At 45.7% G+C, this 14,092-nt stretch overlaps 2 protein-coding genes across 19 annotated transcripts in view; both read right to left on the reverse strand.

The window, feature by feature from the left end:
- Positions 1 to 2,879, reverse strand: part of aopep (aminopeptidase O (putative)) — a 79,662-nt gene extending 76,783 nt beyond the window's left edge. For 9 of the 16 annotated variants that reach the window (XR_008832365.1, XR_008832366.1, XR_008832364.1 and 6 more), the window contains exon 1: positions 31 to 2,166. Coding sequence is in view for 12 of the 16 variants with exons in the window: in XM_056419541.1 (XP_056275516.1) it covers positions 31 to 650 (620 nt within the window). In the remaining 4 variants the exon portion in view is untranslated. Of the gene's footprint in view, positions 1 to 30; positions 2,167 to 2,688 lie in introns of those variants that run through there. The other 7 variants (XR_008832363.1, XM_056419534.1, XM_056419530.1 and 4 more) reach the window with 6 other exon arrangements.
- Positions 2,880 to 3,579: 700 nt separating this feature from the next.
- Positions 3,580 to 14,092, reverse strand: part of dock8 (dedicator of cytokinesis 8) — a 69,562-nt gene continuing 59,049 nt past the window's right edge. For all 3 annotated transcript variants that reach the window (XM_056419527.1, XM_056419529.1, XM_056419528.1), the window contains 5 exons: positions 9,964 to 10,200; positions 9,728 to 9,871; positions 8,637 to 8,743; positions 6,127 to 6,297; positions 3,580 to 5,210 (listed from right to left, as the gene is read on the reverse strand). In XM_056419527.1, coding sequence (XP_056275502.1) covers positions 5,159 to 5,210; positions 6,127 to 6,297; positions 8,637 to 8,743; positions 9,728 to 9,871; positions 9,964 to 10,200 — 711 coding nt within the window. In that variant the 3' untranslated portion in view covers positions 3,580 to 5,158. The remainder of the gene's footprint in view (positions 5,211 to 6,126; positions 6,298 to 8,636; positions 8,744 to 9,727; positions 9,872 to 9,963; positions 10,201 to 14,092) is intronic.

Consider the following 14,092-nt stretch of genomic DNA (forward strand, 5'->3'; position numbering starts at 1 on the left):
TGTTTTCACGATTGGCGTCCCGAGACAAACCTGTTGTCCTGGTCTTCGGTCCACCTCACGGAGCCTCCTGCCGGCCTCGTCTCGTAGCGGATCCTGAGAGCACGGGGGAACGCCTGGGGCGACGCGACCCCCTTCTTCCTCACCTGCAGGCTCCACCGGTCCGTGTGGAAACGCAGCGAGCCGACGGCCGACCTCTCGGACTCGACCTCTGGCAGGAGGCCGGACGTGGCCGACGCAGAGGCGACGGCCACCTCCTCCACCTTTGACACGTCGAGGTCGCAGCAGTCCAGCAACAGGGTGAAATCCCCGTCGCTGGTGGTTTCCCACAAATGTGAAGACTGAATACTTCCGGCTTTGGCTGCAGTGTGCGGCTGACATTCGGGCGCGTCTCTTTCTCTCGCACCGAGCTTCTTCTCCGTCGCTGTCGGAGTCTCCCCGAGGCATTCCTCCGCATCGAATGCACCCCGTCTCACTCCGGCCTCTTTAGTCTCAGAGCGAGGCTCCAGGAACAGAACGACGCTGCCGCTGATGACCTTCCTGTCGAAATGGACCGCCAGGTCCAGCACGTAATGTCTGACAAGTATGTGGTTGGTATTGGCTCGGAGCGGAAGGTCGTCCGTGTCGGGGTTTAGGTCCTCGTCTGGCTCCATGTCACACAAATGGCGTCAGGATGGTTGAACCTAAGAGGTGAGAAGAAAAATAAAGCTTTATTACCTTCGCATTGAAAATGCAGAAGGTTATGTTTTGATCGCCGTGTATTTATTTGTATGCGTGCGTACGTGTTATTCGCATAAGTCAAAAAGTATTAAACCGAATCGCATGAAATTTGGTGGGATGATTGGTTATTATCCGGGGACCATTTGATTAGATTTTGGGATCGATCGGGTCAAGGTCATGAAAAGGTCAAAATCTTCTTTTTACCATAGCACGGTCAATTTGTATCCAATTGGCATGCAACTAATGCCAAAATGTTCATAACTCAATGCCCAATCTTGTGATATGCGAAGGTATGCGCTCTACCGAGTGCCCGTTCTAGTTCTAATTATGTGTCCATAAAAGCAAACCCTTCGTCTCTCAAAGGGTAATGATAAGTGTGTGTTTGCGTAAGTTACGGTCAACACTTTAAGTTGATATTCTACAGCTTCCTGTGGGCTGAGGCGCTTACTTTTAGTGTGTGAGTGTTGTGCCAGTGTACTGCGCCGAAGCCAAAACGGTCGGGGTCTGTGTGCTCAACTCAAACGGCAAACTCAATCTGTTCACACATTCCGCAAATGTTTTCCCCAACAGGAAAAACCGTTTCATGATCGTATACTCTGATCCGCGGGTAATAAAGTGGAGGTATAAGTAAGTCCTTTTATCAGCTGAACACCTCAGGCCCGGCACCGAGGAGAGCCGAGGATCTGCCGCAGCCGTTATCGAAGCTCTCCTGCTGTACATCAGTCTTTACAGTCACAATCCTTCCATTCAGGCTGCCGGAGGGGCGATTACCATTTACAGCGGGAAATCCTCAGAGGTTATTCGGTGCAGGATGAAAATTCATAAAATTATGAGCACACAAAAAAAGAGGATAATATCTCCAGCTATAAGAAGAAGCCAACAATAACAATAAAAGAATAATTAGTGTATGAGGTTGGCTAACACATGACCCGGTCTGTTTTCTAACTTTATAGTGATATAAAGTGCATACTGTTACTGGAGTGTGGAATGACACGCGACTCAAAGAGTGTTCAAATGGGTCGCCATGAGCCAAGCGGAGCAAAGATAGATGTCAAGTAGAAAGTAGCTATTAACCCTCCTGTTACCTTTGGGGTCAATTTGACCACATTTAATGTTTAACGTCTCTAAAGAAATGATGGACATCATGTCTTTTGCTTCATATTTCATGACTTTTCCTAATTCATTGGGGACAACTGGGAAAACATCAAATTCACATGATGATATGTTTTCAATGTCCTGAACACAACTTGTACGCATTAGTGTTCTTTTCATGACCTTGACCTTTGACCCGATTGATCCCAAAATCTAATCAAATGGTCCCCGGATAATAACCAATCATCCCACCAAATTCCATGCGATTCAGACAGATTTTGACCTTTTCATGACCTTGACCTTTGACCCGATCGATCCCAAAATCTAATCAAATGGTCCCCGGATAATAACCAATCATCCCACCAAATTCCATGCGATTCGGTTTAATACTTTTTGAGTTATGCGAGTAACACGCATACAAATACATAAATAAATGGCGATCAAAACATAACCTTCCGTATTTTCAATGCGAAGGTAAAAATATCAACTTTTTTATTTATTTAAAGGGCTATTTAGGTAGTCAACAAACACACATAAAGTAGCCTACCTGACACTTAAACTTGGGAAACAATATTAATTCTAATCATTATATGGAGGTTTTAATTGCTGTGGTCCAAAAAGGGTAAAATATATTAGTACATTTGAAGGTATGAGGAGGGTTAAGTGACTTTGTGAAAGGCTAAATGTGGCAGGTCAGTGCGCATGCGTAGTCCTGAAACAGGTGACAGCTAATGGCTGCAGAGCAACAGGTGAACCCCTTAACGCCGCGGCGGTCCGTGCCGAGTGGCGCGTGTGGACCCGCACTCGTCTGTTAGCGCAGCGCCACGCTGCGAGGCGTCCCGAGTTAACGCCTGAGTTTTAAACTTCGCGGTAACTGACCGTGCGGCGCGAGGGAGCTCGCGCGTATTTGGCATCACAAAGTCTGCTCTCTGTCACTCAAAGCTCAAACTAGTCGCGGCGGCGGCGCCGCCATTGAACACCAGCTTCACTGGCGCTGACCGTCCTTAATAAATACAACTGTCGGTATAACGCCGCGTACTCACAAGCGCTCGCTTTTTCATGAAATCGACAACAAACCTGTGTCCGTCTTCTGGTCGTCGCGCAGTGATGACGTCTCGTCGACGAGACAGCAGAAGGTTGTAGTTTAGTTTTTTTATTCTCTGAGTTATTCCCTCCTTTTAAACTCGCGTCGTGTATATTCGCATTGTATTAACTAGAACGGGCACTCGGTAGAGCGCATACCTTCGCATATCACAAGATTGGGCATTGAATTATGAACATTTTGGCTTTAGTTGCATGCCAATTGGACAGAAATTGACTGCGCTATGGTAAAAAGAAGATTTTTACCTTTTCATGACCTTGACCTTTGACCCGATCGATCCCAAAATCTAAACAAATGGTCCCCGGATAATAACCAATCATCCCACCAAAATGTCATGCGATTCGGTTTAATACTTTTTGAGTTATGCGAGTAACACTCATACAAATAAATATATACACGGCGATCAAAACATAACCTTCCGCATTTTCAATGCGAAGGTAATCAGTCATTAGTACAGTATCCCAGTGGGGGAAGAAAACACCAGTAAAATTATATATTTAAATGGTAATACTATTTATAACTTGGAAATTAAATCTGCAAATGTTGCGTGAGTTTATCAATTGCCATTCAGCAAGTCATATAGCTCTAATATTAATAATAAACATCTTTAAAGGCAATTTCTTGTAACGAAGTTTTAAAAGAGCCACTTAAAACAGAAATGACAAATGTGCATATATTAACTTTTATTTGGGTTCTTCTACAGCTCAGATTCCAAGACAAGTTATTTTAAACATAAAATAACTGATGAAACCAAAATGCAATATCCAGAGGTTGAATGCCACCAATGTATCTTATTACACCAACTTTCAGCGATGTACTGCATGTTTAAAAAAATATGTCTCCATTTTAGTTAATACTCACACTTGTTTATCAATTCAAAAACATTTAACAGCTCATAAATAACAGATGTACCTGGAAACAGAGCGAAAAATATTCAAATCTAAGTATCTAAAAAGGTGTATACTTACATACTTTTGAAAAGGTCAAAGAAAACCAGGTTGCCACTACTCAATACTGCAAAGCAGAAGTGCGTTTGTCCTCTGGAATGCATTTTGACGAGTAAACACAATGCACACTGCAAAGCACAGCTGCAGGGAGTGACTTTTAAAAATGTTGCATTGATACTAACTCTATTCTTAAGTAAGTAAGAAGTTACATTTGGCACTCTGTGTATCGTCGGAAGTCTGTACAGGTACTGAAACTACTCGAACATACATTGAGGTTGTTACAGCACACTCGGTCACTGAATCCTGCCTTATGATTGACATTTCTAATTATTAATATCATTATTGCTAAAAAAAAAGCATTTCCATAAAATGCTAAATAGTTTTTCATACCTTTGTAAACATCTTTGTAACTATCTGATGTCATACATTCATATACAACATGAGTATTTAGAGATAAGCCGTGTGTGATTTTGAGCATCAGATGCGGAGAGTCCATCTATCTCTTGTGTAAATGACATCAATAAGTTAAACTCTTCCATTAGCTACATGGTCAGGTACTGTATGTTCAACATTATTAAGACAAGAATGGCCTGAAGAGCTAACACGGGGAATGGCGTCTATTTTTCCAGTGCACAAATCCGTCCGTACTCTTGCTGCTCTTAACTTGCACATTTCATGCAGACGCCCAGTGGAATTTCACAAGCCTTTTAGCACAAAACAGAATCATTTATCATCACGAGTACAAAGTGAATTCGGTATGGCACCGAAATCCTCTACTCCAAACATTATCGGAAAAAAAACCACACATCCGTTGACACACACACACACATCCATACACACAGGTCACAAGCAGTATTGGCACACACAGGCCCCGGGCCAGCAAGGGCCTCAGAGAGGAACTCTAGTCTCTCTGCGCCAACCCAGAGAAACTGTTTGCAGCATTATTAGGACTTGCAGTTATCTTTAAAGAAAAAAGGAAATCTACAGTGCCAAAGCATCTGAAGATTCTACAGTGAAATGCTCAATAAGCTACACTTGAGATTCCCATCTCCATATTCGTATGTGCCCTCTCACCGTTTGCCTCCTGGAACAAACAACCGCAAAATCAAGCGGACGTGCAGCAGACATCACTAAGCACTGGACTGTTGGGAGACCGAGTCGTCCATCGTGGATACGCCGTGCGTCTCCAGCGCAAAGTCACCAGCAGTTCATTTCCTCGTTTTTTTTCATCCCATCTTCTCGTTTCCTCGCTCGGTTTTGCGACGGCCTCTACTTCCTCTCTCAGACGAGTCGTGGCATCTCAGGAGTTTTCCTCCTGAGCTTTGCGGAAACTTCGACGTTTGAAGGAATCCCTGAGAGACGGAGAGAAGCAGGTATGAGACAAAATATATATATTCTATTAAACTTACATAATACATATTGGCAATAAAGTCAAATAAATCCAATATAAATATATTTTGTCATTGTATTAACATTTCCATATAATTAAGTTTGCATTGAAAATGCGGAAGGTTGTGTTTTGATCGCCGTGTATTTATTTATTTATTCATTTGTATGCGTGTTACTCGCATAACTCAAAAAGTATGAAACCGAATCGCATGAAATTTGGTGGGATGATTGGTTATTATCCGGGGAACATTTGATTAAATTTTGGGATCGATCGGGTCAAAGTCATGAAAAGGTACAAATCTTCTTTTTACCATAGCGCGGTCAATTTTTATCCAATTGGCATGCAACTAATGCCAACATGTTCATAATTCAATGCCCCAATCTTGTGATATGCGAAGGTATGCGCTCTACCGAGTGCCCGTTCTAGTTTAATTCGTCCTCCTCCTAGTTAATTTGATCAAGCATACTGAAGCAACTGATTTTGGAAGCTCTCTTCCAATTCCTGAGTAATCGATAGCAAATTCTAAAGTTGGGAGATAAGTATCGCTTTGAAGTACATGCCCATCCCTCAGCATGGAAATACATTGCAAGATGTATCACGATTACCATGGTCGATCATAAAAGCACTTAGTGAGTAATCAGTGTTTACTAATTCAAGGGTACAATGTGGCTTTGGCTCAGCACTCAATCTGTGTACTGTGGCTCTGGTTCAGACATCAATACTTGTCGAGGCGACAGGGTCACTGAATGGATCTCTGCTTAGTTCCATTTGTTCTCACTTCTCTTTGGCTTCAGCAATCAGAGAGTGATGAAATCAATAATACATGTTTTTTTTTTCAAGTGTCGTCTCTTGTCAAAACAGTGGCCGAGTGCGTCTACCTGTTCTCCAGCCGAGGCCTGATGATGGGCTTGTAGAGCTCCGGTATCTTCCTCTCCAGCATCGGCCTCAGGTTCTCCCTCAGGCGGTTGTAGTTCTTCTTCAGCTCCTGCTGGTACTCTTTCTGGTCGAATGTGATCAGGTGCTTGTTCTTCTCAACCGCCTCACCACACCTACAGGAGTGAGAGTCAGTTTTTAAACTCTGCTCTGAAATGACATTGCATGAGATGGAGAAGGAAAAACAACCGAGTTGAATGTACTCCTTGGCCTTTTTAATGGAAAACCTTAAAAACAGCTTTGAAAGCGATTCTATGCAAAACAATCTTGCGGTAATGCCCTCGAGCCTTCTGAAACGCACTTCGCCGCTTCGTGCCGTCAACGTCCTGGAACTACTTGACATAAATTGGACTCCTTTTTCATGCGAGAGCGCGACATGCGAGTTACAAAATGTACTTGGCTGTAAGGAACTCCTATATTGGATCTTTCCAAGTACCTCAGCTAGAATGTGGGTTAAACTGTAAACGACCCACGTGGCGGTTTCAGGGCGCAGTAAAAAAAAAAAAGGAGCAGTAGAGGTAAATCTCAAAATGACTCAAAAATAAACTTCTATTCTCTGTTATGGGACCGTAAGCGCCACAAGATGTGAGCTGAATGAAGAGCAGAGGGCAGGAATGGGGTCTCCCAGCGGTCCTCTATCATGACCAACACACAGCGGGAAATAAGAGAGGCTGAGATGATTGCTAACAAATGTCTGAGTTTATCGCTTCCATTTTAAAGTAGGTATTATGGAAACAGCAATGTCATGTAACAGTATACAGCAATTAGGCTGGCCGAGGGGCTTTAAGGACAGTTCACGAGAGAAAAGGATTTTCTAAACCACAAAAACATCAACGGATATATAGCTTTCTCTCCAGTGCTTGGTTTGAAAGCTTTAAAATGAATTATCCTGAGGTACCTGCAATATGTAAACACATGTATTTGATCCAACTGACTAAATGAGTGTGAAAGGAAAACGAATGACTCTTTCTGTACGCGTCAGATCATTCACACGTTTTCTGAGCCGACTTTAAACATCATTTTTTGTTTGTTACTGGGGGTAGATAATCAACATTTGGGAAAAGGGGAGATGGGACGAGACATGAGCTACACCGAAGCTCCCGATAGGCTCAGAACACCCGTCAATCAAGAAAACAACCTCTCCAACATCCATCTCTTAAAGCCAAAATCACTAAGACGACAAGTTTTAGAAATGCCATCAATGCACAAGTAATAACATGTGACATTAAACATTTCGCAGATCGAATGTACTGACTTAAAAAAAAAAAAGAGAAGTACTTTTTTATTTTAGACGACTGCAATTTTATTTCAATTTATCAATTAAATGAAGTCCTTTTACACCTGAATTTCACAATTTCTTACTAAATCTGCTTTGAACTTGAACAAGGCAATAATTCCTTCGTTTATATATTTTAGGTGGAATCGTAACATGGCAATATAAGATTGTTTCATAGTTCAACAAAATGTAGTTGTTGAAATGGAAAACTCCAGGCTAATTAATCGTCAAAAGTTATTAGGTTTTAAGTTTAAATGAGAGTAGTTTTATTTAAAATCATGCATACTAGGAGATGATAGTCCATTGAATAAAATATAAAATGTTGCATGTGTTTTTTGTTCCCATCTATGTTGCTGCAGCTAAACATAAAACTAGCAGGACGCTACGGCGCACAGAAGACGACAAGTGGGAGAAATCAGATGACCAACTTTTAAAATGGTGTTTTCTTGAGTGTTTCTTGAGTTAAGAACTGGCATACAAAAAGTCGAGGGCCAGCTTGGCTGGATTATGGATGAAAACAAGAACAACAATTTTTTTTTTTTAATGAGTAAATATTTGCCTTGTAGCAATCAAGGCAACTGGAATGTGACATGAGGATTAAAATTAAAACCACCTTTTGGAGGCAAAATGCAAATGTCCACCACACACACAGAGAAAACGAGACACATGATGGGTAATATTCTCCTCAGTCCTCTTGGTGTACATGTTTGGTTTCTTTAACAAGGATCTAGTTTGCACTTTAATGCAGAGTATCATTTCCATCTCTGCATCTTGACTGACACTTTGCTTCAGCAGCAGTTTATCAATCTTCATCAGTCACAGTTGCCGCCGATGCTCTTTCATCATTACTCACCGACACCAATGATGATGTATAGAGAGAGAGAGAGAGAGAGAGCATCCTGGAGTCAGTCAAGTCTCACAAACATACTGAATACCCAACAATCTCTTTGAAGTATTGTTCTTCACTTCCACCTACTGAGCCAGCCACTGGTAACAATTAAGGGAGGCAGAAATGCAAATGTAAGTAAAATAGTTGGTGAACTCCTTCAGGTTTTTTGGCTCACCGTGAAAGGTTTTGTTGTTGTTTTATTTGTATTTTTAGTGGTGTTTTTCCTCATTTCTGCATGACTTTCGTGCTGCGCGGAGGCACTGGGTGGCGCTTCTTTGATCGTATCTTACCTCATGATAAACTCTTTGAAACACAGACGCAGTTTGTTGTGGTGACGGAAGAGCTTCGGGTCCGCTGGGATCTCATTCAGGAAGACCTGGGCCACCTCCAATGGGCCCTGCAGCGAGGGGGACAAAAACAAAGAAAGAGAAAGAGAAAGCAAAAACAGAAGGGAGGAAGGAAAGAGAGACGGGGGTAAGAGAGGAAGCGTTCGAGAGTGTATGAACAAAGGAGGGATGCGAAGGCACCTTGTTCAGGCCGGGAAACGACTTCCTAACTGAATGTCTCATGCGACCCCGAGATGCTGAACGAGAACACGAGGAAGATATCGGATCAGAGAAGCAGCCACGATGAGCCTCCTGCGTGGCTAATGTCACCGCCAACACGGCACACACCCGCCATTTGGCTCCCATTTGCCCAGTATGAGATCTCGTTCCCTTAACTTATATTCATCATAAAACCACAGCACGCTCGCAGAGTGCCTGCATCCCGACAGGCACAGTTAAACAACTATGATTAGCATCATCAGCCCCCTGTGCTAATGACAGTCAAGAGATATATGTTTACGGAGCTGCCGGGCATTAGCGTTCTGTATACGACCATCGGGACGGAGCGAGCGACCTGTCAGATTATACGCCGGAAGATAAAGCAAAAGGGAGACACTGTATGTAGCTCGCTGCATCGTTACGCCAACATCCACCAGGCTGGCAGGACCTGGAAGCCGTCAGATCAAAGAGACCTCCGGTTCGGCACGCCGCGGGGACATCAAAGGACAGAAGGGCCATGAATTGACGTTTTAACTAAATCAGGCGACAAGCAAAAGGACGGATTAGAGTCGTGGACGGGGCGAAGGCGTTGATGTGTGATCACTGTCATGTCTCCCACCTGCACTTTTGGACTACAATGGAAACTGTAAATGTGATGAGATAAATAGGAGGTGAATTATCCGGGGGTTTAATTTCCCCAGGAGGAGCACTCGGGGGACAAAAGGGCTATGTGGGATACAAAGAGCCGCCGTTTTGGGAGAACGGCCATCGGTGGGTCGAGCACGAGGTAAGCGATCATTTCCGCTGTAATCGGAGAAGCGGCGCTCTGCTCGTACCTGGTTCACGGTGGTTCCCACAGAGCCTTGAAGCAGCATCTGTAACATCTTAGCGTCAGGCTGTTCTCTATGTGTGGCAACTGCTAGCTCTCTAGTCTTCTTCTGCATGTCCTCTATGGCCACCTCGATCGGGGTCAGGTCAAACTGGAAGCAAGAGAGGTAATATTGGTCAAATTAAGTCGTCGAAATGTGGAGAAAGGGTCTTAAAGAAAAAGTTGTTGGCTGTTGACACCTACCTCCTCTTTCTGGATGACGTTGATGCGAGTCTTGATGTAGGGGAAGGCGTGCATGGTGGTGAGAATGGTTTTCCTCTTGAACTGCTCGTTGAGTTCCCCCCGCGGCCGCCCGCTCTTTGTGAAGGGCGTGGTGTACATGAAGCGGCGCAGGTTGAAGTTCTTCTCAAAGTTCGTCAGCCGGTCTTTCATCTCATAGTCATCAAAGAAGGGCTCCACAAAAGTGATCTGGATGTATGCCTGGAGAGATAGATAGATAGATAGATAGATATATACTTTATTAATCCCCAAGGGGAAATTTGTCGAGTCAGTAGCAGCAACACACAAGAATAAAAAAACAAAACACAAATATAAGAAGGGTTAGGGTGATCTGGCAAGAGGTGAACTGTTGTAGAGCCTCATAGCCGTCGGCAGGAATGTTCTCCTGTATCTCTCCTTGTGGCAGCGGAGCGTGAGGAGACGTCTGGAGAAAGTACTCCTCTGTCCCTGTAGGAGGTGGTGGAGAGGGTGGTCCGGGTTGTCCAATATGGACACCAGTTTCTTCAACGACCTCCTCTCCACCACCTGTTCCAGGTGCTCAGCTGGCAGCCGATGATGGAGCCAGCCTTCCTAACCAGTTTGTTAAGGCGGCTGGTGTCACGGCTCGATGCTGCTCCCCAGCAGACAATGGCAAAGTGCAGCACACTGGCGACAACCGACTGGTAGAATAACTCCAGCATCTTGCTGCACACGTTGAAGGATCGAAGCTTTCTCAGGAAGAAGAGGCGACTCATCCCCTTCTTGTACACAGCGTTGATGTTGGCCTTCCAGTTCAGTCGGCTGTCGATGGATCGCCCAGGTACTTGTACTCCTCCACCATGTCCACGTCCACTCCCAGGACACTCAGAGGTGTAGGAGCTGTCGCCTTCCTCCTGAAGTCCACCACCATCTCTCTGGTCTTGGCCACGTTCAGCCGCAGGTGGTTCTCATCGGCCCACTTTACAAAGTCACTCACCACTGCCCTGTACTCCTCCTCCCGTCCATCCCTAATACACCCGACCACTGCAGAATCATCAGAGTACTTCTGCAGATGGCATGACTCCGTGTTGTACTGGAAGTCACTGGTGTACAGGGTGAAGAGGAAGGAGACAGAACAGTTCCTGTGGGGCTCAACATCACGGCCCACCGTCCCAGACAGCACACGCCCATTTCTGACAAATTGGGGTCTGCCTGGGGGGTAGTCAGTGACCCAGGAGAGGGGGGCCGCGCCCACACGGCCACCGCAGCTTCTCACTCAGCAGCAGTGGCTGGATGGTGTTAAATGCACTGGAGAAGTCAAAGAAAGTGACTCTCACAGAGACATCGGTTCCATCCAGGTGCGACTGAGCTCGTTGCAGCAGGTAGATGATGGCGTCGTCCACTCCCACATGAGGCTGGTAAGCAAATTGCAGAGGGTCCAACGATGATTTCACCTGCGGCGGAGGTGGGCCAAGACCAGCCTCTCCAGCACCTTCATCACATGGGAGGTGAGGCGACGGTCGGTAGTCGTTGAGGCCAGATGGTGCTGACTTCTTTGGGACAGGGACCAGGCACGGCGTCTTCCACAGCACGGGACTTCCCCAGCCTCAGGCTGAGGTTGAAGAGGCGCTGCAGGACACCAGACAGCTGGGTGGCGCAGGTCTTTAGGACCCTGGGGCTGATGCCATCAGGACCTTCAGCTCTGCGCTGGTGTAGTTTCTCCAGCTGTCTCCTCACCTGGTCAGTCGCCCCAGAGAGGGGGGGGTGGGTGGAGGTGCCCATTCTTATTTAGTGCTCGGTGGATGTGCAGCTCAGCAGGGCGGACAGAGGGGGAGGAGGTGTTTGGGAGGTGTGATGTGTGGAGGAGGCGGGGAGGGCTGTGAACTGAACCTATTGAAAAAACAGTTCAGCTCGTTGGCCCTCTCCAGGAGCCCTGGCTGTCTCCCTCCCACCTTGAAGCCAGTTATCTGCTTCATGCCAGACCACACCTCCCTTGTGTTGTTCAGCTGGAGTTTGGCCTCCAGCTTCCTCCTGTAGGAGTCCTTGCCCTCCCTGAGCTTCACCTTCAGGTTGCGCTGGGCTTTCCTCAGCTCATCCCTGTCTCCAGACCTGAAAGCAGCTTTCTTCATGTTAAAGCGCCTTCAGGTCCCTGGTGATCAGGGCTTGTTGTTGGGGAAGCAGCGCACAGTCCGTGATGGGATGGTGGTGTGTTCACAGAACTTGATGTATTCCGTGATGCAGTCGGTCATACTGTTGATGTCCTCCCTGTGCGGTCCACAGCACATCCCAGTCCGTTGACTCGAAGCAGTCCTGTAGAGCGTCGTTAGCCTCCATAGACCACCTCCTCACAGTCCTGGTGGTCACCGGCAGCCTCTTCACCAGAGGAACATACCTGGGTGTCAGCGGACCAGGTCATGATCAGACCTGCCGAGGGGAAGGGCAGTGGCGCTGTATTCCTCCTTAGTATTAGCATACAGCAAGTCCAGAGTTTTATTGTTCCTAGTTGGGCAGTCTATGTATTGATGGAAGGTTGGCAGAGCTTTATCCAGTGTGGTGTGGTTAAAGTCACCAGTGATAGCCATGAATGCTCCAGGCTGATGGTTCAGCAGACACAGTGGAGTGGATGGTGTCCACTGCTTCCTCAGCGTCAGCTGATGGCGGCACGTACACGACAACCAAAGTGACGGACGTGAACTCTCTCGGCAAATAGTCCGGGCGCATCCCCACGGCCAACAGTTCAATGTTCGGGCTACAGAAGCGCTCCTTCACGCACACATGGTCCGGATGGCACCACCGTTCATTCACATAAACAGCGATCGCGCCCCCCCTCTTCTTACCGCTCTGTGTAGCGTCTCTGTCAGCCCGAACAGTCCTGAAGCCGGGCAAAGGCGCTCTGCTCCGGATAGTCCGCCTCCAGCGATGTCTCAGTCAAGCACAGCAGACTGCTCTCACGGAAGATCCTCTGGGTGATTACCACGGCGCCGAGCTCATCCCTCTTATTCCCCAAAGACCTCACGTTCTCCGTTATGATCGACGGTACCGAGGGTTTGTATCTCCTCGTTTAGCCCTCGTTTGACACCGATCTGCAGCCGCGAGCCCTTCTCCGTAGCTCCAGCGGGATCACAGGTCTTTCTCCAGGCAGAAGCTTCGGCCTGCACAGCGCGATCAGCTGAGCGCGCGAGTAGACGACGGTCCCAGTCATTGTTATGCTGCGGCTCACCGATACTCACGACAAAGTGAACAAAAGCCACAGTAGAAGTATCGAAAAAAGTAGTTATGGTCCAGTGTCCGACCGTAACTAAGACAAACGTGAAAGAAAAGAAAAAGAAAAAGAGGAAAAGTGCAAAAAAAGACAATAAAATAAAAGCAAAACGCCACTACTGAAACAAGCAGCCGTTGGCACAGCGCTTCCACCTGTCTAGAGGAGAGGAGAGGTGCTTTACTGACAGGTGTTCAATCAATGCAACAACAACAAAAACACACCTTGCAAACAAATACGTTGCTGCATGTTCAATATCAGTCATTCCCAGAGACTGGGTCAGGACCCCATATATATATGTGTGTGTGTATATGTATGTGTGTGTATATATATATATCCATATATCTACACTGTATATATATATATCTACATATATATATATATAAATATATACACACACACATAAATATATATATATACAGTGTAGATATATGTATGTGTGTGTATATATATATAGATATAAAGGACTCCTCTCTGTCCTGGTCTTGTTAGACCTTAGTGCTGCATTTGACACCATTGACCATGACATCCTGTTACAGAGACTGGAGCAGTCGATTGGCATTTCAGGCACGGCACTAAGTTGGTTTAAATCCTATTTATCAGATCGATCTCAGTTTGTATTTGTACGATGGCCTCGATAACCACCAACGTTAATCACGGAGTTCCACAAGGTTCTGTGCTTGGACCAATTTTATTTACCTTATACATGCTTCCTTTGGGCAATATTATCAGGAAACACTCCATAAACTTTCATTGTTATGCAGATGACACTCAACTATATTTATCGATAAAACCAGAGGAGAGCAACCAACTCTGTAAAATTCAAGCATGTCTTAAAGACATAAAACATGGATGACCTGCAACTTCTTGATGTTA

Source organism: Pseudoliparis swirei, chromosome 7 (assembly GCF_029220125.1).
Source record: "Pseudoliparis swirei isolate HS2019 ecotype Mariana Trench chromosome 7, NWPU_hadal_v1, whole genome shotgun sequence".
Lineage (NCBI taxonomy): Eukaryota > Metazoa > Chordata > Actinopteri > Perciformes > Liparidae > Pseudoliparis > Pseudoliparis swirei.